Source organism: Brachyhypopomus gauderio, chromosome 1 (assembly GCF_052324685.1).
Source record: "Brachyhypopomus gauderio isolate BG-103 chromosome 1, BGAUD_0.2, whole genome shotgun sequence".
Lineage (NCBI taxonomy): Eukaryota > Metazoa > Chordata > Actinopteri > Gymnotiformes > Hypopomidae > Brachyhypopomus > Brachyhypopomus gauderio.
In genome coordinates this window covers 33,225,478-33,247,736 of record NC_135211.1, presented here as the reverse complement: position 1 = coordinate 33,247,736, position 22,259 = coordinate 33,225,478, and the positions used below count along the sequence as shown (strand labels likewise).

General features: G+C 48.6%; 1 protein-coding gene across 1 annotated transcript in view; it reads left to right on the top strand.

Moving 5' to 3' along the window:
• The window catches only part of LOC143524431 (protein eyes shut homolog), a 38,758-nt gene that overhangs the window by 2,440 nt on the left and 14,059 nt on the right, over nt 1-22,259 (top strand). The window contains exons 2-11 of the mRNA XM_077018338.1: nt 6,611-7,493; nt 8,737-8,853; nt 10,893-11,099; nt 12,174-12,311; nt 12,943-13,079; nt 14,302-14,402; nt 15,844-15,958; nt 17,294-17,453; nt 20,841-20,945; nt 22,080-22,219. Coding sequence (XP_076874453.1) covers nt 6,650-7,493; nt 8,737-8,853; nt 10,893-11,099; nt 12,174-12,311; nt 12,943-13,079; nt 14,302-14,402; nt 15,844-15,958; nt 17,294-17,453; nt 20,841-20,945; nt 22,080-22,219 — 2,064 coding nt within the window. The 5' untranslated portion in view covers nt 6,611-6,649. The remainder of the gene's footprint in view (nt 1-6,610; nt 7,494-8,736; nt 8,854-10,892; nt 11,100-12,173; nt 12,312-12,942; nt 13,080-14,301; nt 14,403-15,843; nt 15,959-17,293; nt 17,454-20,840; nt 20,946-22,079; nt 22,220-22,259) is intronic.

Sequence of the window (22,259 nt, the reverse complement as noted above, 5' to 3'; positions counted from 1 at the left end):
GCCTTATTCCATGTGAACCACGGTCATCTGTGAGAGAAGTCCTCCCGTTACACACCCACATCATGTATGAGGGAGGCACAACAGCTCTAAGTCTGGGTCAAATAAATAGCCAATTATCCAACAAACTCTTGCTTTTGTTGTTTGAATGTACAGTATAATGTGGCAAAACATCACAGCCAGCAGTTCCATAGCTTCTGTTCACTCTGTCTCTGTAAACTGGCTTCTTTTAAGTGCCGAATTTTCCTCACAATAAACTCGTTGTTGAGGGGTCATCTGTGAAAGCTCAGAAGGACCTATTGATCCAGCGTTCCACTGCATCTGTGGGTGAGCTCCTTAACGTCAGCCGAGGCAACCCCTGGCATCGTTGGTTCTGGCCACAGGTACTTGTGCCACAGGCACTTGTGTGGTACTATTACAGGCCCTCACTGGAAATGCAGCTCCTTTTTCTGACCGTCGCTAATGCTGCCCCCCACCCACCTGCCCGAGCCCACTCCCACCATGCAATTTGTCTGCAGTCCTCATGCACTGTTGTCTTTGGTCAAGACACCCAGGCCATTCTCCAATTCTCCAAGATGATTCACAGTACACGTATGGCCACTTTCAGCGCCAACCTACAGTCCTAAATGCAGCCTGACTGCACCCTTGCTAGCCACATGCTAGTCCCTTGGAGAATTTGAAAATGCACGTATTGAGCAAGTCGTTACCTAAAAGTGGAAATGTTGGCTAATATCGGTTAACATGACATTGTTCTCGCTTCCTCTGACTTATTGCACTATTGGCCTTCTAGTTCTCCTCAGCAAGAGGTGTTTAAATATTGTGTTTTAACGGTCTCCATTTGTGCAAACCCTAGTGGTTTGGCAGACGAATATGCCCTGTGTTCGATCTGCTTTTCCTCTGGAGCAGAAATAATTAGCCTCTGATTACAGTTTGATTAACATCCGCACCTCCAACAGCAGTGAAAAAGACCCTTTTTGTACAATGAGACATTCTGTCCAAAGAGATTAGAGATGTGTCCAAGGAGTGTGTTCATCCTCTAGTCGGAGACACTTTGCTCTAATTAAAGTCGCATACTTCCAGAGAGGACAAGCCATTTGCATAATTGCATCACGCCGCAAAAGCTGTTGATTCCTGATGCACTGTAAAACGTTCCACAGGGACACAAAAAAGTGTGATTAGAAGAGTTTGCATACCGTGTTCATTGCACCACAGTGACAAAGACGCGTGTTTGTGTCGCCACAGTGAAGTAGTAAGACGTCATTTGTCCTCCCCCCTTCCTGCTCCTCAGTCAGTCCTCTTCAGGATGGGTCCCCCCCAATGCTCAGAGCTCAAGTGTTTCTTCCTCCGTCATCTCTGTGGTATCCATCTGCTTGTGGATGGGGCGGTCTCGTCTTGCCTTAAGCTCTGGAAGCATCTCATTCGCCCTTTTCCATCTGTCATCTCACACCCCCTTGATCACGGAAGTCTAGGACAGGGATGGTTCCACCGAGGAGGTGGGCGATTTCTTGGCTGATATGGAAAGAAGTAAAGGTCAAAAGCTTGGCAGGAATCGCACTTGGGCAGCTGGAGAATTGGAAATTGAAGTGGTGGGCTAGATTCACCTGCATGGTCATCAGCATGCTGCCTGTTGTTATTGTTGTCAGGTCGGTGACATCACTTTTGTCACTTGTAACCTAGATGTCAGTTTAGAAATACATTCACTGTGTCACAATGCGCAGGCATCCAAGCCGTAATAAAGCAGCAGTGTCAGCGCGCACGATGGTTGTGATGACGTCGCATTTGCCGCAGCATTTGTTTGAATTTGGATTCAGAACAACAACAAAGAAGTAAATAAACCAAAGGTTTGTTCCTGATAGGTTTGTGACATCTGTTTCCTGGCACAAAGCCTCTGTGACACTTCTGTCAGTGTCTGCCTGTGTCACTGTTCATCCTAGTCATTGTTCCCAAACTGAGACAAGGCAATGGCACAGACTCGAATGTGTCTGCACAGCCCAACGGTTTTATCTGGAGTGCAAGTTGAAGGCACGCCGTGGGGTGGTGGGAGTACGAGGTCGTCTGTTCTACCTCCGGGGAAGGAAGAATATTTTATCCGACGCCACCACTCACTGCTGGAAACGACGGGAAGCCTAGGCCCCAAGGACACAGCTGGTGGGGAGAATTGTGTCGGCTGAACTCGTTAGAAGGCGGCGGATTAGAAGAGGTAGATCTCGAGATGGAGGGGCCTCGGTATCTACAGTATTTGATCAGCTTAACCTGGGGCCCGCGGGCCGACTCCACGTTTTCATCATCGCAAATGGGGAAGGATGGCCAGGGCTTTCTGAACCGACGGAGGCGAGCCGTAAAGAATCGAGGCGAGATCGAAGGCGACTGGGTAGCGCCGCCAGTAAACAAAACGCTTTGTTTCTGCTTTTCTTTTCTCTTTCTTTCCGTTGGCTGCGACCGCATTACGGTTTGGCCCGTACGGACTCGCCTGAAGAGCTGCAGGAGCGTGGATGCACTTGGCTCCTGTTTTGGCCTGAGGGCCGACTGAATGAGCACTTCCTGCGGGGCAGTGCCGCGTCACCCCCACCGCCCTGCAGTCGGCCGGCTGCAACTGCACTAACTTCCTCCTTCAATAAAACGGGACTAATCCATCACTCTTCTCCAGGGTCAAATGATTTTCGCAGCAAATATATGCAAGACATATTAAGAATGTTTCAGAGGCACATACATCTCACATTATATACAGGACATGTGTTGAGGTAGCCTACATAATTAGATACGATACAGTGCGTTACGATACAGTAACCACTTTTGCTATGTCTCAGATAAAACTAATGATTTTATATAAAATTAAATGGTATCCCTTCATTGATTGACTCCTTTTCTTTCTTAACTTGGCAGTGTACATTTTTAAGTACCGGTACTCAATTTTTATTTAAAATACATTTTCCAACATTTATGCATGTCTCCAAGGACTGAGGACAAATTTCTTTTTTTTTAGGTTGGAGTTCCTAAGTCACATGTATGTCTCTAAAGCCATATTTAATTTATGGCCTTCAAGGCTGCTACTGGCCTAAGCAATGTACCAGTCTGATGAATAGTATGTAGTATACCAGTCTGAAGCTTCACGATCAGACGCTGTTGTCATTGTGCCTGTAAGGCTAATGCAAAGCAAAGTTTTGAATCAAATGGAGCTTGGCAGGCTCCTACATTTCTGTGGTCCCTAAGGCTATAATGTAACCATATGGAATATCTTTTTATACAGCTTTTTTAATTATTACAGCTGTATGTTTTATCAGAAATTTCTGTTTTATTTTCACCAGGGAAACGATTTTAAAGACCACCAAAGACTTAAGTGTTCACAGTAAGATATGGACTGCCTTGAGCTGTGCTCGATATGTATGAAGTTCAGCGTGGACACTGAGCAGTGCGAAAATAGTCAAAGTCAAATTTATTTATATAGCGCTTTTTACAACACATGTTGTCACAAAGCAGCTTTACAATCGTATGGGTCCAGAACCCTAATGAGCAAGCCAAAGGCGACAGTGGCAAGGAAAAACTCCCTATGATGGTGGGGATTAGCAAGAAACCTCAGGAGGACCAAGACTCAAAAGGGAACCCATCCTCCATTGGGCGGCCCGCTAGCACAAGTCCATATTTGTGGTCAAAAAGTAGTTCTGTAGTTATAGTTGTGGTTCTAGTTCTCCAGCCAAGAAGTCACAGTCCCTTCAGTGCAGATGGTGAGCCTCAGGTAGGAGCTAGCATCAGTACGTCCTCTTGCGGCAATGTCCCATCCAACCCCTGCATCAGTACATCCATCTGCAAGCCAGACCATTTCCCAGGTGCTTGCATGCAATCGTCTTAGGTAGAATCATGCAAAAAGATAGATAGATAGAGTGTGTGGACATCAATTTAAACAACCACTGATTTAAACATACATTGCTCCCATGCCAGTGATTAACATGTGACTCTGGCAGGTTAATCTATAGCAGCATAACTAAAGGGAGGGGTTCAGAGGTGACCACAGTCATGAGGGCTCACTGAGATATTACTTTCTAGCCAAGTCATTATCACAACTAGAGTGATGCCATGACACAGCTGGATGACAGTCTCAGCATCTGGGGGCCCCTGAGCCCCACACCCTCACAAGGGGAATATTAACTGAAGGCTTGGTTAAATACACAAGGAGCATTGAACCCTTCATATAAATTTATTTGTTCACAAAAAAATGGTATGTTCCTGTGCACCCTGGCGACGTTAGGCTGAACTTTATGAACTTAATTTCGCAGCAGAAATGGTCTCTTCATATTGACCGTCTCAACAGTGATCATTTATTTTGTATTAATAGTCTTTTACATGAACATACAGCTGAAGATCTTCCGATTTTGAAGACCAGAGTGTGAACACCTACAGATCTACGGTTCTGCTGGGAGGGGCAGGGCCTGACCAACCGTCAGCTTTATTGCACGGAGGGGAAGCGGACGTAGCGCTGACGCGATGCTCTCTGCCTTGTGGTGCAGCTCCTTCCGGGCGACCCCGCAGGGTTTGATCCATGGCCTCCCTGAGTACGCTCCACTGCCCTCGGCCACCGCACGCTGCCTGCCTGTAACCCGTATGCCATGGCAAGCATCCATGTTCCTGGTCATCCTGGTAGATCTGCACCTGTTGTCGACCACCGCGGCCTGCAGCGTCCGACCGTGGAGTATTGGCCAGGCCTCCCGGTTAAAAGGCTCATCAGGAGCGTCGCACATCTATCCGTCTTAGATGCGTATCGCTAATGTCATGTGACCTGGGTGCCTTGGAGAAAGATTGCAGTGCTAATTGGGTTACCATTACTTAACAGCCTAGTAAGCAGCTTACTAGCTTCTGCAAAGGCTTCACAATTAAGTAGCTGTCTGGCAGGCGTCAATTAATACTCATCACCCTGGCAGGAACTGATCTGTAGCCTTGATGCTTAGGAGGAACTCACTTTGTGGCCTTGAAGGCAGCCGCCTTGGCTAGCCAAGATGTCCAGATAAGGAGATAATTGCTGAAGTGGGCCTGTCGCCTGTGTTCAACAGCTGACTGACTAAGCTAACATTAACTCCAGCCTGATGGCTAATGTTAGTGTTAGAATTACAATCTAAAAGAAGGCGAAATGGCAAGCTGTAGCATGTGGGTTACAAGTGAGCTAACTCCCTTTATCAGTGCAATGCAGCAGCAAACCTCACCACATGCCTTGGAGATATTGTCAAAAATCAGCTTTAGTTCTTACCCTCTGCCTTTACCTTCACACGGTGTCTCCATGATTCTTGATGCCAAAGTGAGAACAGAAACTCAGATGGGGGGTTTATTGTCATTTCATTGGTTTGAAAGGAGCTGAGAGTTTTGTTTGGCTGTCAGCCAGGTGGGGAAAACACTACAACACTGGCTTGGAACCACTGCCTCGGTTTTTACTGATGGCAAAACAATATCCATGTGAGATCCAGTCCAAACGAGATCCATGGATCAAGATGAGATCCACGTGTGATGAGATCCACGTGTGACATCCAGTCCAGCCACTATTTATAACAAAAGAATTACAGGAACGTGAGTAAATGGTTTTCTAAAAAGGCTTAGGATAAATTATGCATAACTAAGTATATGTATCTAGGTCTTAATTATTTGTTTATTTATCTGTATTTCTTCATTCTGCCATGTTTGGTTTGAGTGAGTTATAGGCATAGATGTGTATCAGGAATGTAATAAGCTGACGGACAGTAACTAATGGTAGTTCATATAAATGGGTTGTGAACGAGAACGCCTTTGTGCTCCGGGCTGAAACGGTAGAAATGCAAGTGTTTTGGTTGTAGCTTACATCGGGCACTTTTTTATGTACTTCGTAAAAAATTCAAGCTACAACTTGAAACCTTTTCAGCGCATTTGACTTTTTTTTTTACCAACTGGCAGGTAGATGGCTCATGTTACAAGATCTCTCTGAGAAAGATCAAAGGAACCAAAGGGAAAAGACACCAGACAAGGCTCAAACAAGGAGTGCTACTTATTTTCCCCCCCCACCTTTTTCAGACAGACATTTGGCTGTGCGTATTTAGATTCAGCTCCTGGAAAAGGGGAACATGCAGGTGGAGCCCATCTCCGCGAGGCTCACTAGGGTTCTCTGTCTAGGTGCTGAAGGCGAGCGTCAGGAAGCGTTGCAGGAGGACGCACAAGCCTGTCCACCTCGCTGCAGATGTTCCTCTGTTTTTGAGAGAGATCTTCCTCCCAGGCAGGAAGAGCTCAGAGGGGTGCGTGGCCTCTCTTGTGTGAGGCTGCTCATTAGTTTGACTCTGAGCCAGAGTGTGGAGAGGGAGCTGGCCGAGGTGCTGAAGCTGAGCTTTATTTATTTATTTGTTGGAGATCTGAGCCAGGCTAAGCTGAGGGGAGCTGAAGGCCCTGCACCTTTGGTGTGAGCCCCTGACTCCTTCACCTACTGCGTAACTACATCACACTAATCGACTTAAATCAACCTGATTCTGAATCAAATGCATGTTTTAGTTCTTAGTTGCTTTCTTTAACAATGAGAAATATATATTTTACAGTTAGTCAGCAATAGACATCAGAGTAATGTGCTATTGCTTCAAAACGCTGCAGTCATATCTGCCACCTCTTTCAGATGTATCCCCACCCGTGATCACACACATGATCGCCCTGCATGTTGAACGCTCCATCATCTGTGTCTCCCTGCCGACAGACCTTGGAGAGTAAGACGAGGATGAGAAGCACGGCACTGGGAGGACCAAGCACCTGGAGGCTTGGCCCACTCTTCGTCCTCCTCTGCCATTTAGTGGATGACTCCATCTCGAGTAAGCCGGTCTGCCCCAGACCTCCATATAATGAGTGGCACCCTGAGCCGAGGACACTCACCCTCCGCTGGAGTCTCACACAGATCACCTGCACCGGCGGGGATCAGTGCTGGCACGGCGTCCCAGACAACGAGCCGCTGCTGAAGCTCTGGACGCGTGGGTCGCACGCCTTCCCTCAGCTGTGCCCCCTGGTGGTCCAAGCGGGCGACGCCCTGTTCGCCCTCCCTGACCCGGAGCTGGAGCACTATGGCGTGAACCTTGCTGTCCTGACTGAGGAGGAGTTTGACGGCTGCTCGCTGGAGAGGAAGCGTTTCACTTTCACCGACGGCTCCGGCGCCGGCGTGCGGCTCGGCCCAGAGCGGCTTCCTCCGGGTATCCACTACTTCGCCGCCACTCATGGAGGCGGTGGCCAGTTATGTCGTCTTGGCCTGCGCGTCGCCGTGGTGGTCCGGGCGATGCTTTGCCACAGCTCCCCTCTCCTCCGCCCGTGCTCTGGCAACGGCGTCTGCCGGGCCGAACCCGGACGGCTCGCCTACGAATGTCGGTGCGGCGGTCTCCACTCCGGACTCTACTGCGAGCACTCGGACGCCTGCTCTGCCAAGCCGTGCATGAACGGTGCGACTTGCGTGATTGGCAGCTCGTCCGCGCCAGGTCACCCTCCCTATGCATGCCTGTGCCCGCCCCCGTTTACAGGTGAGGTCAGCCGGTGTGACTTTAAATCTGTTGCTGACACAGTATCACACCTTCATATGCAGTGGAGCCAGAAATTCCAGTGTGAGCAACTTGAGAATTTATAGTTTATTACCCACATTTGTCTGTTGATCGTGTTCATGCATTTCAATAAAAATAAATAAATAAAAACAATAATAATGCTAGCAGCTACAACCACACTATTGAACATCTTTGACAGAATTCAGAATGCACACAGGGACTCTCTAAGAATTGCAGTCAGCGAAGGGTTAAGGGTTGAGCATTTTTCAAGCCAGCCTCCCCACCTTGGGAGCACCAGTGTTTCCACTGTGTTGCTTATTTATTATTTATCAGTCATAATTGCTAGTTCTCCCCATTTAGCTCAGCGCAATTATTTCATGACAATACAGGTCCCCCATGGGCTGTTTGAGCAGCATTTTCCAGGAAGTCCTCTCTCTCTCTCTCTCACACACACACACACACACACACACACACACACACTACACTGTCTCTAACGGCTTTCTGCACCTGAAAGCATCCTTAATTACTCCATGCATTGCTTTCCTCCCCCACTGCCATTTCATTTAGCTTCCCTGTTGCACACATAAAACACAGTCTCCCAATGCACTTCAGATGAGTCAAAATGAGCAGAATTTAAACAAAAGACAAATAGCGGGGTTGTTGCGCTTTATCAATACCTCCGTCCAATCACACACTGTCCTCCAAACTTGGATCAAGACTCAAAAGGTCCGACCTGCTCGGCAGCTGCAGGCCCCGTGGCCAAAGCCCTGCAGTGAGCAACATTTAGGTCGCACCATAGGATTTTGTCTCCATTTTCATTTTCTTTTTCCATTTAACAATAAAAAGAAACAAATGCTACAAAATAAAAGATCCATTTCCTTCCAGTGTCACATGCTAATGATATGTTGTGTTTTAAACTGGTAGGTTGTTCAGACTCGCAGTCGCGCGCACATACATCAGCACGGGCGATGCTTTGATCTAGCTCAGTTTGACACGTTTATAGGTGAAGTGAATAACGAATATTCTCAATTCAGATTTTATTTTTCATATTTATTGTTTATATACTGTGATTACTATTTGTATCCTGGCACTATCTCCATTTTAAGCGAATCACTCTCACCTGATGGTCTGCATAAGCTTACAGTATATAAATAAGATGTGTTTACTATGTACAAATATTAAAAATGTCGTTATTAAACATTTCTGTCTTCTGTTGACTTCGCAGGCGTTAACTGCTCGGACATCTCTGGGGACAGGAACTGTTCAAAGCACTGCAGGGGCGGCATGTGTGTCCAAATGGAGGCGAACTCGTACCGGTGCCTGTGTTTCCGCGGTTACATAGGCAAGTGGCAGACGCCGCCACAGCACGCCGTCCTATTCTTTGGTGTAAAATTAATTTCTTAAAACAGTCAAAAGGAAAGCCATGATGAATTCTGGTCTCCACAAAAGAGCACTTTTCTTTGGGCCCGCTAATGGGTGTTTAACTCCTCATTCAGATAGTGCTTGGTGTCGTTTGACTCATTATGTTTTGCTAATGAGGCATGTGATTAATGAGGGGTCATTTTGGTGGCTTTCACAATGGCAATGCAATTATGCAGAACTTGCATCTGACCAAAGTTTCCTCACTGGCTCCCCCCCCTCCCCCACCACCACCACCACCACCATACATAATGCTGTCCATCCAAACAGTCATATTAAGTCCGTGCAGTGAGCTCTCGGAAGAGGAGTTCAAACAATCGAAACTGTCATCACAATGAAGGCCCGTGAAATGCTCGTGTTGCATTATGGGAAGCCTGGGTGGGGTGGGCAGGGCGGGGGTTAAGAGATTCACTTATGCAGAACCTATGTGCCCAGAGAACATAACATCCAGGCTTCTTACCCATTGCCCAGGCAACCCGTGTATACAAAGCGTCACGTCGACGGCCCCCAAGGTCCAGGGTGCATGCTGTCATGTGTTCATGTGTCTGTCATGGTTCATGTGGTGATGCGAGTTTTGTATCTGGCTCAAGTGGTTAAAAAAAAGGGGGGGGGGGGGGGAATAAATAAATAATAATTACCAGCATTATGAATCTCGCAGTCAGTTTACGAGATGGCGCTTTGTTGCCCCTTCAAGAAAGTAATGAATAATAAAGTCCCATTTGGGCTAATGAGTGTCTCGCCCACAAAGGTGTGACGGCAGCAGCCAGCTCCCCAGGGCCTCCCAGATAATGATGTCATGATGGACTCCGGGGTCCGAAATCCAGGTGGCCGCTCCTGGTGATTAATCGCCCCGCATGCACCAGCAATTTGTCGGACTAAGCAGCGCTTCCTAGCGTCGCGCCAGCTCCTCGGACTCCGAGGCCTGCCACAGCCCACATTCTGTACAGGAATCGGAAATGGTACACGGGAGGTTTCCTATAATCTAATCTGTACTTCCGGGAATTCTGGGTGCACTTGTAGCTAATCCACAGCAGCATTCTGACATCCTCATCAGTGTTTAAATGAAAGGCGAGGACGTCATGAAGGTTCACGCAAGTCATTTTGATTTTTTCATTTATTTTTGAGCTTGAATTGTTCGTATTTGTATTTAAAAAACATTTAGTTAGTCATGAACACAAGTCCATTTTCACAGCTTCTTCCTGTGGACCAGGCATCTTTTTGAGCATTATGTATCGAAATTATAAACCAGCACCTCTAAAATAACCCCTGCAGGAGAAAACCTGTAGTATAAGCTGTAAAATAAGTCTTAGTTTTTATTGATACCTTAAGTGCTAATACTGCCTTTCTTTGGATAGTTCACAGCGTGGTTCCTTGTACAGGTACCATAGACTGAAAGAAAAAAAAACCAGGGAAAACCTCTCCCAATAATAATAATAAAGTGTCGTGAGCAGAAGGTGCAGCACAAGGCTATCGATCGCATGATCAGAGGTGTTTACTGAAACATCATTTACACAGGCCTCAGCAGGCGCTTGGCCTGAGATTTCGGTCAAGCGTATCAAACATTTATATTTCCACTCATAGTAATATTGATCGGCGTGCGTTTTAAAGCGCAGGCGAGCTGGCAGAATCCATTTCAAGAGTTCACTAGAGCTTGATTTATATAATCTGGACCAACACTACAGGGCGGGCTGCGTGGACTGCAGGTGTAACGCGGAGATGGTGCATGATGTATACTTCCTATACAGCCTGTGGGCAGCCAATGTTGCTCGCCATCCTTCATTTCATTCTTTCTGCCGTTTTTCATCCGTTTTTCGGCATTCCCAAGCACGTTTTGCAATTCCCATGCAATGCACCCGTGGGCCACGCCCCTGTCTCAAGAGCGGAGATCCTCTTTCTTAAAAAAAAAAAAAAAAGCCATCTCTGGTGCTCGGGGGAGCGTCCTGCCCACGCGCATCCCGCCAGCCTTGGCCGTCCCAGCTCCTCATCCTGCCACGGGGCGTTTCGGGAAGCTCCCGCCAGGTCTCGCACAGCTCCAGCCCCTCCCGGGCGGAGGCTCACAGTTGCCTGACTTTGCGCTGGCTGTCACCCCATTAATCATCGCAAAGTTAGTGGCGGCCCTCGCGGCCCCCGTCCCGCTCGCCCATAATAATGAGGCCCCGCTCGCGGGACGTCAGAGCAGATTTTCCTTTGATTCGCTGCTCTCTTGTGTGCTCCCACACTGTTGCCAGGGTCGATGATGTCAAAGTATTACAGTATTAATAGGCCACATCCCCAGGGAGATCCCACGGGGACAAGATGTTAATTGTTTTGCGATATTCTCTTCCCCTTCTCTGTTTTGTTTTGCTTTTCTATGTCATCTACAAACGGTGCGCTGGTTCTGTCAGGCTGTGTTGCCAACCTGACCGGGGGAGGTCGGGTTAAATTGAATATGCAGGACGGGGCAAATGTGTGAATGCCATCGCAATTTGAGCGCTGTGCTGCGTCGCAGTTTAGTTTCAGAAAAATCCGCTTTGGGTAAACTTGCTCGCTTGACAACCCAGCCTGTCTGTTAAGAACAGAAAAAGGGACCAAACCACCACAAATGAGCGGGACGGCGAGCGGCTTTGACCTTTAACCTCTGAACTATGGTTGTTCCGTGTCCCACCGCTGACTCCTCGGCACGGCGACCCGACATGCAGCGTAGACGAGGTCCCCTCCAGGCCTTCCTTCAATCTTGCGTGGTGTTTCCTGCACAGTGCGCCTTGCATCACCCCGGGCGTAGCGCGCGGGACTGCGCTGGTGGTGGGAGGGAACGGGACCATGCAAGCAAGATAAATGAGCAGGTGCTGTCTGAAGAACACAGTGAACCAAACGCACCGCCAGGGAATAAAATCATATCGCACTCACCTTGAACCATTGGCTCTGCGCAGACGCATCTAAATTTAACCCGCGGAAAGCAAAAGCCAGATTTAGGTGTTTTTGGGGTTTTCTTTATGACTGACACGCCTTATATCACAAAGGATTAGGGGGGTCTTGGGCCAGAGCCGGTTCCTTGTCGTCAGGACGTAGCGTCCCTCTTTGAGGTCTCATGGCGACGGGGCTTAAAAGGTCCGACCTTGCGAATAATGAGAGAAGCTGATCAGGACCGGCAAATTAGACATCGCTAATCGGCCCCCACTAGATTTCATTTACAGTTACGCTTGCTGGCATTTTTTTTTTGTGTGACTTTGAAAGACGGTGCTTGATTCAATGTGCAAACTGCAGCTTCGGTAATGTTTGGCTCGGTTCTACGCCGAAAGGACGTCGACTTTCGCACCTTAGATTGTCGCGAGGCGAGAGGAGAACTTTGGGACGGAGGCGAGGGCATCTCTGTTGATCCGAAGCAGTGGTTGAGCCATGAAAGTATGGTCCTTTACAGAATGGCTTTGCAGGCAAGACTCCCAAGCTTGTTATTAAACTGAGTTATTGATTAGAACCTATAGCAGATTTATCTGTGACCAGGACAACGGTTGCCTTGGTATGCATGGGGAAAAATGCTTTTTGTTTGGTGGCTTTCTCCTGTGAGTTCTTTGGAGCGTCTGATTTGATGTTTTCTTGTCACTGAGGTCTGAGAATGCAAGGACACATGCATGTCCAGTCAGGCCGTTACGTTGTCCTAAACTTAGCGTTGATCAGACTGAGGGTTGCCCGCTCTCGTCCATAGGATCCCCAAGAGGCGGTGCGTGCAACCAAAGGACGATGTCAGATAGAAGCTTTTGTTTCTGAATAGTTGTTGATTGCCCACTAGATCCGCCTTTTATTGTAACCTCTCAAACCCAAAATGTACGCCTTCTAAAAAAAGAGACGCCCGCGCTGTGTTTGAATGTATTGGATTTATGCAAAGCTGTAGCATCGCTAAAATGCTAAACCCATAAATCTTGTCTAGTGCTTTGTAGATAAAAACAAAAACAAAAAAATGGCACTCTTTCATTTTGCTTGTTTCATCATGTTGCGCACAGCGGTTTGGTGTGCGGTGTCCTGTGCGTGTTCACAGGTGCGTTCTGTGCTGAGAAGGTCCTGCGCCACAGCGGAGAGGAACGGGAGGGAAGCGGCGGGACGCAAGACATCAGTGGGTCCAAATGCACCCCCGCACCTCACCAGCAGGGGGAGCTGCGCCAGCCCGATCAGCACGTGAGTCACCACACACAACCCCCCCCCCCCCCCACCCCTCTTCGGTTCCCAGTTATCTTCAGTTCTTCCTTTAGTTTCTGAACTGGAAGAGATGATTAATAGAAAATGCCACATGCAAATTGAAGAGGCACCTTTTGAAGCAGGATCAACTTCTGTCATTTCAAAGGTTACAACAACAGTTAATAACTGTGTTTTGATAGGGAAATGAGGTGGCATTTGTAACAGGGTTGTGATTTTTCTTTTTTTTTTTTTTTCTTTTTTCTCCTTTTCCTGATGCCATCTCACTGATCTGTTGCGGATTCTGGCACCAGATAGAAATTAGTGTAATGGAAAAATCATACTGCTCCGCGTTTTTCAATTGGAGCCATTTTCTGAAATTGGCACCGTAACACCATCTCATATTCATGAAACTTTAAGTGGGTGGTAGTTTTTCCCCATTATGAGCAGAAATGAATGAAAGGAATACGGAACAATAAGAGACTAATTGTCTTTGGTGACCTTCAATGTCTTCATTATAGTTGCCACATGAGCGCCGTCATGAATCCCAGGAGGTTCTTCAGTCATTTGAAGGCCTAGACAGTAAAACCTGACTGTCTTATCTCTCTGTCTCTTTCGCTCCGTCTCCCTCGGCGACACACACATGCGCGCACACGTGCACACGCGCGCAGACCAAATTGATCTGTTTTACATTGATTAGGTCTGTCTGAGGCAGCTCATAAAGCAGTTCATCTGTATGAAAATGAAATAATCCTTTGCCCAACTCGCCCAATGGAAGCGGGCGGTTCAATCTTCCTCTCGCAGGGCGACGTGGAGCTGCCGAATCGCTCATCACGGACGGACCAGGAAATAGTGTCCGTGTCGGGATCGGTTAGGCAGAGTTTGGAGAGCAGGGCAGGCTAATGAATCTTCTCTCTGTCTGCTCTCCCATCGTGCTGCCTTAGCTCTGCCCATTGCTAGCTCCGCCTCTTTCCCCATTCATACACATGGCTCGCCAGAGAATGCTAGCGTTTTCAGGAGAGGGATCCCTGTAACTCGATCTCTAACCGACTGTTCCGACACTCTCCGGAGCTGGTTGGCACCGTGCTCAGCTACCCGTGGCGATCCGGATCTTCCGGATGATCTAGCTCTCCTCCGAGTGTCACCCTTACAGACAGGCAATCACCCGGTGACACCAGTGCCCTTTTTAACCTGCCAACCACCCCCCCCACCCCTTTATGTGCAGAACTCCGCATTGGCGGGTCTAGAGAGCAGCGGACCGTGTAGCTCCTCCCCCTGCCTCAACCACGGCACCTGTTTGGTGAGGGGAGACCGGTATTACTGCAGGTAAAAAAAAGTACACGCAGCGTCAGTGCCTGCTGACTTAAATTCATTAGCGCTTGCTTACCCCTTTTTCACCGCACTTTTACAAATAAGTTCCTATTCTAACCGAGCAAATGTATTACAGTTTAATAGTTTATGATGCACGCCTTTAGTAGCAATAACGTCTTATCTGGAAGTGCTCGCATTTCTTTATTTCCCACAGGACCGTCATGAACCTAAAGAAACATATAAGTACAGTTTAATATTGCTGCAGGTCGGAAGAGGGAGGCCCCCCCGTCACACGGCTGTGTCTAAATTGCTTTTTACTGATAACGAGGAGCGAAATGACGGAGAATGGCACTTTTATTAGCTCTCCCTGACGCCCGATTCGGAGGGGCCTTTTTAGAGCTATTGCCTCACTTATCTGCCACAGTACATCTCTGTAGGCCATAATGGCATAGATAACTCCAGTCCATAAATTCAAACAGGCTCTCAGACTAAATGACAATCGGAAGAGGAGATGGAGTGGGGGGAGGGGGGGGGGGGGGCAAAAAGGAAAAAACAAAAATTAAAAATTCAAAGTGAGGAAAGAACAAACTTTGGGATTAATGAGAGTTTGACAGTACGGGTGAGGAGAGATGAAGCACGAGATATGATTGGGCGAGAACAAAAGAAGGTTTAACCTATAGGAGTGTGCGAATTTTCATAATAGAACTTTACAGTTTGAGGTTGGAGACCTGTTGACATACAGGGGAAATGTCTGGTGTATTCTTCAGGACTCGGTATAACTATTTACTTACTAGATTATTCAACTTGGTTACATACTGGTTAAAACAAAAAAAAAATCCATTTGTGTGGTAACTGTAAGTTAACCTGTCTAAAATGATTGTAACTTGATCTTTAATGTGTATACAAATGTAAATATAATTGCGTATATTTCTGTGTTCATAACACCAGAGTCCTCTCAACTGTCTCATTGTTAGCTGTGTACAGATGATCAAGTACAAGGGGTCAGTTCAGTAGAAGAGGAGACTGTTGCCCCACGTTATACGTGGACCGCTCCTTATGCTTCAGAATTAATTCACTGTTTCGTTTAAATCGCAGTGATCTCAATCGTGACCTCTTTCAGTAATGTTGAAAGAACAGAAGAATACCAAAAGACAGGCCACATGGGACTGATGAAGTTCCTCATCTGTAGTCCCCGCGAAGGCAAAGACTGTCGCACACTCAGAAACGTCGGGCCGTGGCGCCGTCTGTGGTCACACGCCTTCCCAGCGAGTGCTTGTTCCATCATGTCTGTAGTAGCAGAGCTAAATGTGCTTCTGGTTCTTTTAAGCCAGCACCACACCCTCACTCCCAACCACTACTCCACACTCCTGGGGTCATCGCCGCGGTAGAAGCCGGGCTGGCGGGCAGGGCCTGACCCCAGCCACAACCCCACCCATCTCTCCCTCCCTCTGCGCAGATGCGGTACAGCGTTTTCCGGGAAGAACTGCGAGGATGTAATTGACCACTGCGGGCTGCTCCCTGTTAACTGCTCGAATGAGGGATTGTGCCTCGCCCTAATTGGCGGATATAATGTAAGTAACCTAATATGGCCGCCTGCTAATGAAATACTGGCCAACAATCTGAGCCAAAGAGTCATAACGGGCACTTTCAGCATGAGGCACCATGTGGGGTGGCTTTAATGGAGAAGGCCTGTTTCCATGCAGAGGGAGTGATCATTCATTTACCACTGGTAGAAGTGCTCGGGGTAAAGAGGGTGGGGGTGGGGGTGTTGGAGCCTCATTACTTCTGGTCCTTTGGTAAGCTTAATAATGTCACGGCCCCGTTTTTAATGATGTCAGGACAACAGCAGTTGATATACAACAGCAGTTGATATACAACAGGAGTTGGTTCTTGTTTATAACACACGGTGAACACGAAGGCTCTAATTTGGCGTGTAAGGGCTTTTGCTCGCGGGAGAAAGCGATGCTTGTGGGGGGAAACCACGCTCGTGGTGACCTTCACGCTAGGCCGCCCCAGGGACGGTTGTACCCCCCGAGGCTGCAGTCCCTAATCATCTCAGCGGATTTGAAACGTGCTAAAACGGGCGACCTCCTTCCGCAGGGCAGGTCGCCCTCGACTCTCTGTCACCTCCCACGGCCCACCCAGAAGCCCCCAAAACCCTCTACCCACAATCTGCCCACTAAGCCTTGTGCCCTGACACACTAGACAGCAATGTGCCACAATGCCTCCCCCACTAATGTAAATGTGTCTAAAGCTGTAAAGTAGGTGGACATAAACTCCTCTTAAACTCTTAAACCATGGGGGGTTGTGGTCAGGCCTCGCTACGCTCACGTAAATGTACACGGAGAGGCCATCCAGCGGCCCTGCTGAACCACAGCCAGCGATGCTTGTCTCAAATCTTCTGAATTATTCATGAACGTAAGAAGAGAGTCTGATAGTAACTACCGATTTGGTTAAGAGCTCACTTTTGTTTTGAGTGGGGGAATGCATAATCCCAAATGCAGGTCGTGGTTTTTAGGAGTTCTCCGCTTGGAGATGCAGTCCCTTTAATCAGCTCAGAATGACTCTGAAGTCATGCGAAGCAACATGTATACGTTCTGTAATTTCTTTTTCCCGAAAAAACATTTCCCTGAAATTTCTGTGATGTGTTTGAACCCTGCATTCGATCTGCGTCAAAGTAAACCTATCGGATGTTACTAGACTACTGCCTCCTAATTAACACTGCCAATAATCAAAATCTATCAACGCAGGGCAGTGCAGACCATCCGCGCGGCCGCCCCACCTTCACCCCTGGACCAAACCAGAATCTGTCTAGATTTTAACCGCAGAACCCTTTATCGGCATGAGGGGAGGGAGGTTCATCTGACCTAGCAGGTTTGGCTAAGACCATGGCTCTTTATCGACAGTGCCTGTGTCCTCCTGGGTGGACGGGGGAGCGGTGTCAGTACGTGGCCGACGCTTGCTCGATTTTCCCAAACAAGTGCCTGAACGGAGCGATGTGCGTCACCGTGAGCCCGCCTCTCAGCCCTCCACGTTTCACCTGCACGTGTCTGCCTGGATACACAGGTAAAAAAAAAATTATAATGATGTTATCTGTTTTTCCTTTGAAACTCTATGGTCGACACTTGCGGGGCCGTCCCAATACGACCGTATGCGCGATGCATGTTTGGGGACCCCTTGTGTATTCTTGTTTGTCTTCCGGCAATAGTTGGCAGAGAAGCTCAGCCTGTCCTCTTTGTCCTTGACCGCGTAACTGTAAGTGAACCTGACTACATCTAAGGAGGAGACTTGAGACACATTTGTCAGCAGTCAGACGCATGAGTGAGATGCTTCTTTAATGGAATTGGATGTGCTGGAAATTGTGACCTTGTCTGACTAACACATTCGAGTACTTTTCACAGTGGCCCTTTATGCCCAGGGGAGGCATGTCTGTCAATCAAACAAATCACCCTCCCATCCATGATCCTGATTGGTCATCTCTATTGGCAAACATGTTTAAACTCCGCTAGAATTGAAGCAGAAGTTTGGGGGGGTAAAAAACTGTTTTTTTTTTTTTTTCTTTTGAGTTTTCTCAAGAGATCATGCTATACCCTTGAAAAACAGGGCTGGCAGGAGCATTTTACAGAAGACTCCTCTTGAAACCCATGTACCCTGCAGTAGGCGGTTAAATCTGCTACCTACCATACATTTACATTTACATTTCATAGCTTTTTCATTTTCCTGACCGAGCCATCTGCCACGGGTGTTGGAGCCAGGCCCTCTGTTCTGCTCAGACGGGCCCCGTTGCCTGGAGCACTGCCTCTCCCGTTAGTCTTCTTTGCACATTGCCTTCGAGCAAGTTGATTATTCGGTAGGTCGCGTCCGGGAGGGGGCATTGTGGGTCATGGATCAAAGGTCACGTGTAGGTTGGAGAACACGAGGTGAATGAGCCTCAAGTGAGGCAGGGAGTCGTCTCCGGTGGACGTTTGTGCGTCAGGTTTGAGGCGGGTTTCTGATAGCCTAGACATGAGCTCCATTTGGGACATGTCCCATGTCGCCACAATCCCCGTCACCACCGGCTGACCCGTGTCGCAGTGGTTCAGGTGCATGCGGCCACCGCCCGACTCGTGGGTGATGCAACTGCTATTACGGCTGAAGTAACGTAAGAAATGTCCCTTTAATCACAAGTGAAAATGACGAGTTGGGGCTTGAGATGGCGTTTCGTATAGCTCTTGCTTTCAACGGGGGCCAGGCACAGTTGCTTCTAATAGAGTAATTGCTTCTGGACTGTGACTGTACTGGCAAGCAAGCGTGCACGTGCGAGCGTGCGTGTGCATGTGCTCCGTTCCAACAAACCCAAATGGCTTTCTCACAGTGAAGTGTGATTTTGAACATTATTTTTCCAGGACGCAGTAAATGTGAGGGGTTTCCACAGGAGGCTGCTCCTGTTGGCTGACGGGCGCCGTCTCCGCTGCTGTCCATTAGCTTTTGCTTTTTGAAAAAAGGAAACAATTTTTCTTCTCAAGCCTCAAACCTCGGCTGTCGTTTTCTCTACGGACGTCTCGCGTTTCGGCAGATTTAGCCGACTGATGGAATTCATCACTTTGCGGTGCACGGGGATCCTCCTGGCCGAGCCGCAGACCATCTGAGGGAGAACATTTTAATTTTCAGTTTTGCCGGCTTCACGCCTCTTTGTTTGGACTGTTCAGTGAAATGTATCATGAGAATGTTCTTGGCTGGCTAAATCATGTTGTTCCAGGCTTGTTTTTGTTTAGAGTGGGATGCTGCGGAGATCTTCGGTGTGGCCCTCGGATATACGTCCGTGTCTCTTGGCTCCGTTCATGTATGTCTGTGGAGAACAGGCACAGAACGTCATGTTCATTTGATTCTTACCTGGGCGAAAAGCTGGGGACTTCATGTTCATGCTTTAGAACAGCGCAAAGAACAAGGAAAAACCAATCATCTCAAGATGAGACCTACATCCCTTGATGTGTGTTATCTGTCTGTCTGTGGAATTAAAACCTACTGATGAACTGAAATGTTCTCTAGATGTTGGAGTGGAATCAGGCATGAAAAGGCAGAAAGCACATGAAACACATGAAAAGGCATAAAAAGAGTGTTTGGATTTACACTTGGTTGTGGTTCTACGAATATTTGCAGGCTGTGTCATTTATTCGCTATTTAAAAAGCGAAGTGAGTTTTAAAATCAATTTGCTGCTGATTGACTCTTACACTGAGTGTGGTGTTTAATAACAGCCTAAGGAATTCTAATAATGATGAGAATGCTACAATGGTTCATTTAAAAGAAAAAAAACGGTTGCAAATATGCAAATTAATAGTCTTAAGCTTTTCATTGTCTATTCAAATATGTGTATTCAAAATATGTGTATTCACATCCACAAATGTGTAATTCATTGGTCGTGGACGTCTCCAGCTGGATGCACTGTTCAGCGGCATACAAACACTCACACGCGCGGGTACACACACACACACACACACCCTCCCTATTCCCTCGACTGAGGCCCAAAAGCAGCGACCTGCTCCGGCGGTCTAGAAACAAAAGGGGATTAATGCAGTCCTGGAAAACATGGATGCGTGAGCGTGTCCGGAGAGACTGAGCCGGCGAGGACGGCGGTTCTGGCTGCGCGTTGGCGCTTGGGCCTGGCTAGCCCGCCGCAACCGATGTGGTCTTGGATCCACACCCTCTGGACTGCACGATTTCTGTTTGGCAGAGGCTCCTCTGCTCGGAGGGGCCAGACCGCCGTAACGCGACTCGGGAACACGCCGTCCCGCCAGCGAGTGCATTTGGCCGTGCCGCGTGACCCGTCCCTCGTGACTTTATGAAGAGCGTAAATCTAACGGTTGCAGCGCGTCGTGCGTCGTTAGCCCTTCCCCACGGACGCATCCACCCCTCTTTATTCCCCGCTTCCCCGTTAGGTTCTTTCCTCCCTCCAGATCTGCGCCTTTAGCCCGTGTTTTGCAATGAGAGGTTCTGGGAGGGAGGTCCTGTTCCACCTGGCACCGAGTGGCCCGATTCTTCTCGCCTCACTCGGGGTTCTTCACTCCTCCCCTTGTCTTCTGCTTCCAGTTCCGTCTGTCTTTATCAGCTTTCTTCGCGTGTCGCTAGGAAGCCGTCGCCGTGGCAGCCCGGCGCCCGGCTGCTCCCCCTCCATCACCGGCCGCGTGGCGGCTGGCGGCCCCGGTTGAGCGAGATGCTTCCTCCCCCGGCCGTCTAGGCACTCTCGCCTCTGCCGCACGGCACATGGAGTTCATTAGCGCCTTATAACTTGGAGCTAGGGTTTTTTTTTTTTAGGTTTGCACATAAATTTCAACAAGTCCCCGCCCCCGTGATGCTAATGTTAGCATTGGCCTTATGCAAATGAGACGGTGTTAACAGCTCCCCATCAGCTTTCATTCATCATTAGCCCTGTCAGTTTCACTCTCCCCACTCCCAATCCCCTCCTCCCCACACAGGTTCCCTCTGTGAGACGGAGATAAACGAGTGTGACTCCAGGCCCTGCCAGCATGGCGGAGCATGCACGGACTACGTCGGCTACTACACCTGCGCCTGCCCCACAGGTACTGTTAGCTCCCCCACCCACCCAATCCCCCTGGACCCCACATTCTCCACCCCATTACCAGCCTCCAGGCCTTAGTTCACATGTAGCCAGAGGTCCAACTCCCACCCCCAGGTCCCCCTGGTGCGGGGCTTACAAACATTGCCACAGAGTGGCCACTCCTGCCCGACCCGCAAGTACTTCAGGAGCCCCGGGACCTAAGACGCTGAGCCAGAACTGCCCCAACTACCCACTTACTTCACACATACTGGCCCACAAGTTTTAATGCATCAGCAAGTTTGATTTATTGCTGCGGAGAAGGACTTAATGTGGGCACCACCTGTTCTGCTCCGTAATCAAAGTGATAACATAATAGATGATGGGCAGCCTCTCAAACGCAAGAATGAACTTCAGTTGGGAGTCCAAAATTCCTTTGCTTAGAAGATCAAGGGCCCCCACCCCTAATCTGATTCATTTGAATATGCCGACCGATAGAAACAATGGCATATAAGACACTTTATTGTGAAGCAGCCATCGTTTACAATGACCATTAAAGCCCACAAATCATATTTTTCCCGTAAAATCACATTTTCCATAACTCTCTCCTGCACGCCGCATGCTTCAGTTCCTCCGCTGTGGTGCTGACGGCTCCTGCTCGTGCTGCACGCCTCTCTGATGATCAAGTGCCTCAAGTAAAAGTTTTTCCCACCTTTTTTTTCCCCCTTTGCATTACGTAACTGAGTCTGAACCTCTCGCTGAAAACCTTTTCAACAAATTCATTGCGAGTCTGCCAGGCCTTCTCTGATTGGACTCCTGTGAGGTGGGGAGGCCCGCCACCCCGCCTGGCTTTTTCAAGCCTGCTCGGCCTTTGATGCGTCTGGGCTGAGTTTGTGACGAGCTTGTTCCATCGTACGTCGTACCCACTGTGGATCCCCAGACCCATTTCTTATCTATTGATTGACTTGCAGCACATTGCTTGCGGCTGAAGGGATGTACGAATTCAAAAAGACGATTGCCGGACCGCACACCCCCCAACCCCCCCGTCACTCCCTGCTTATTTATTGGCTGCGGTGATCCTTATCGAACCGAGTCCTCTCCGACGCGGTGGAGGTTACTTCAGTTTTTTTAATTTAGTGTTTTTTTTTCCCCTCAACAGGGTTCACCGGTCCAAACTGCCAGACGGACGTGGATGTCTGCCTGCTGCTAAATGTCACCTGCCCCATGGGGATGCACTGCCTGGACACGCCCCAGGGGCTGGGCTATGCGTGCCAGAGGCCCTGCCCCCTCTCTATGGAGGTGTGTCCTCTTGAGTGCAGTGGGTGGGGCTAACCCAGTA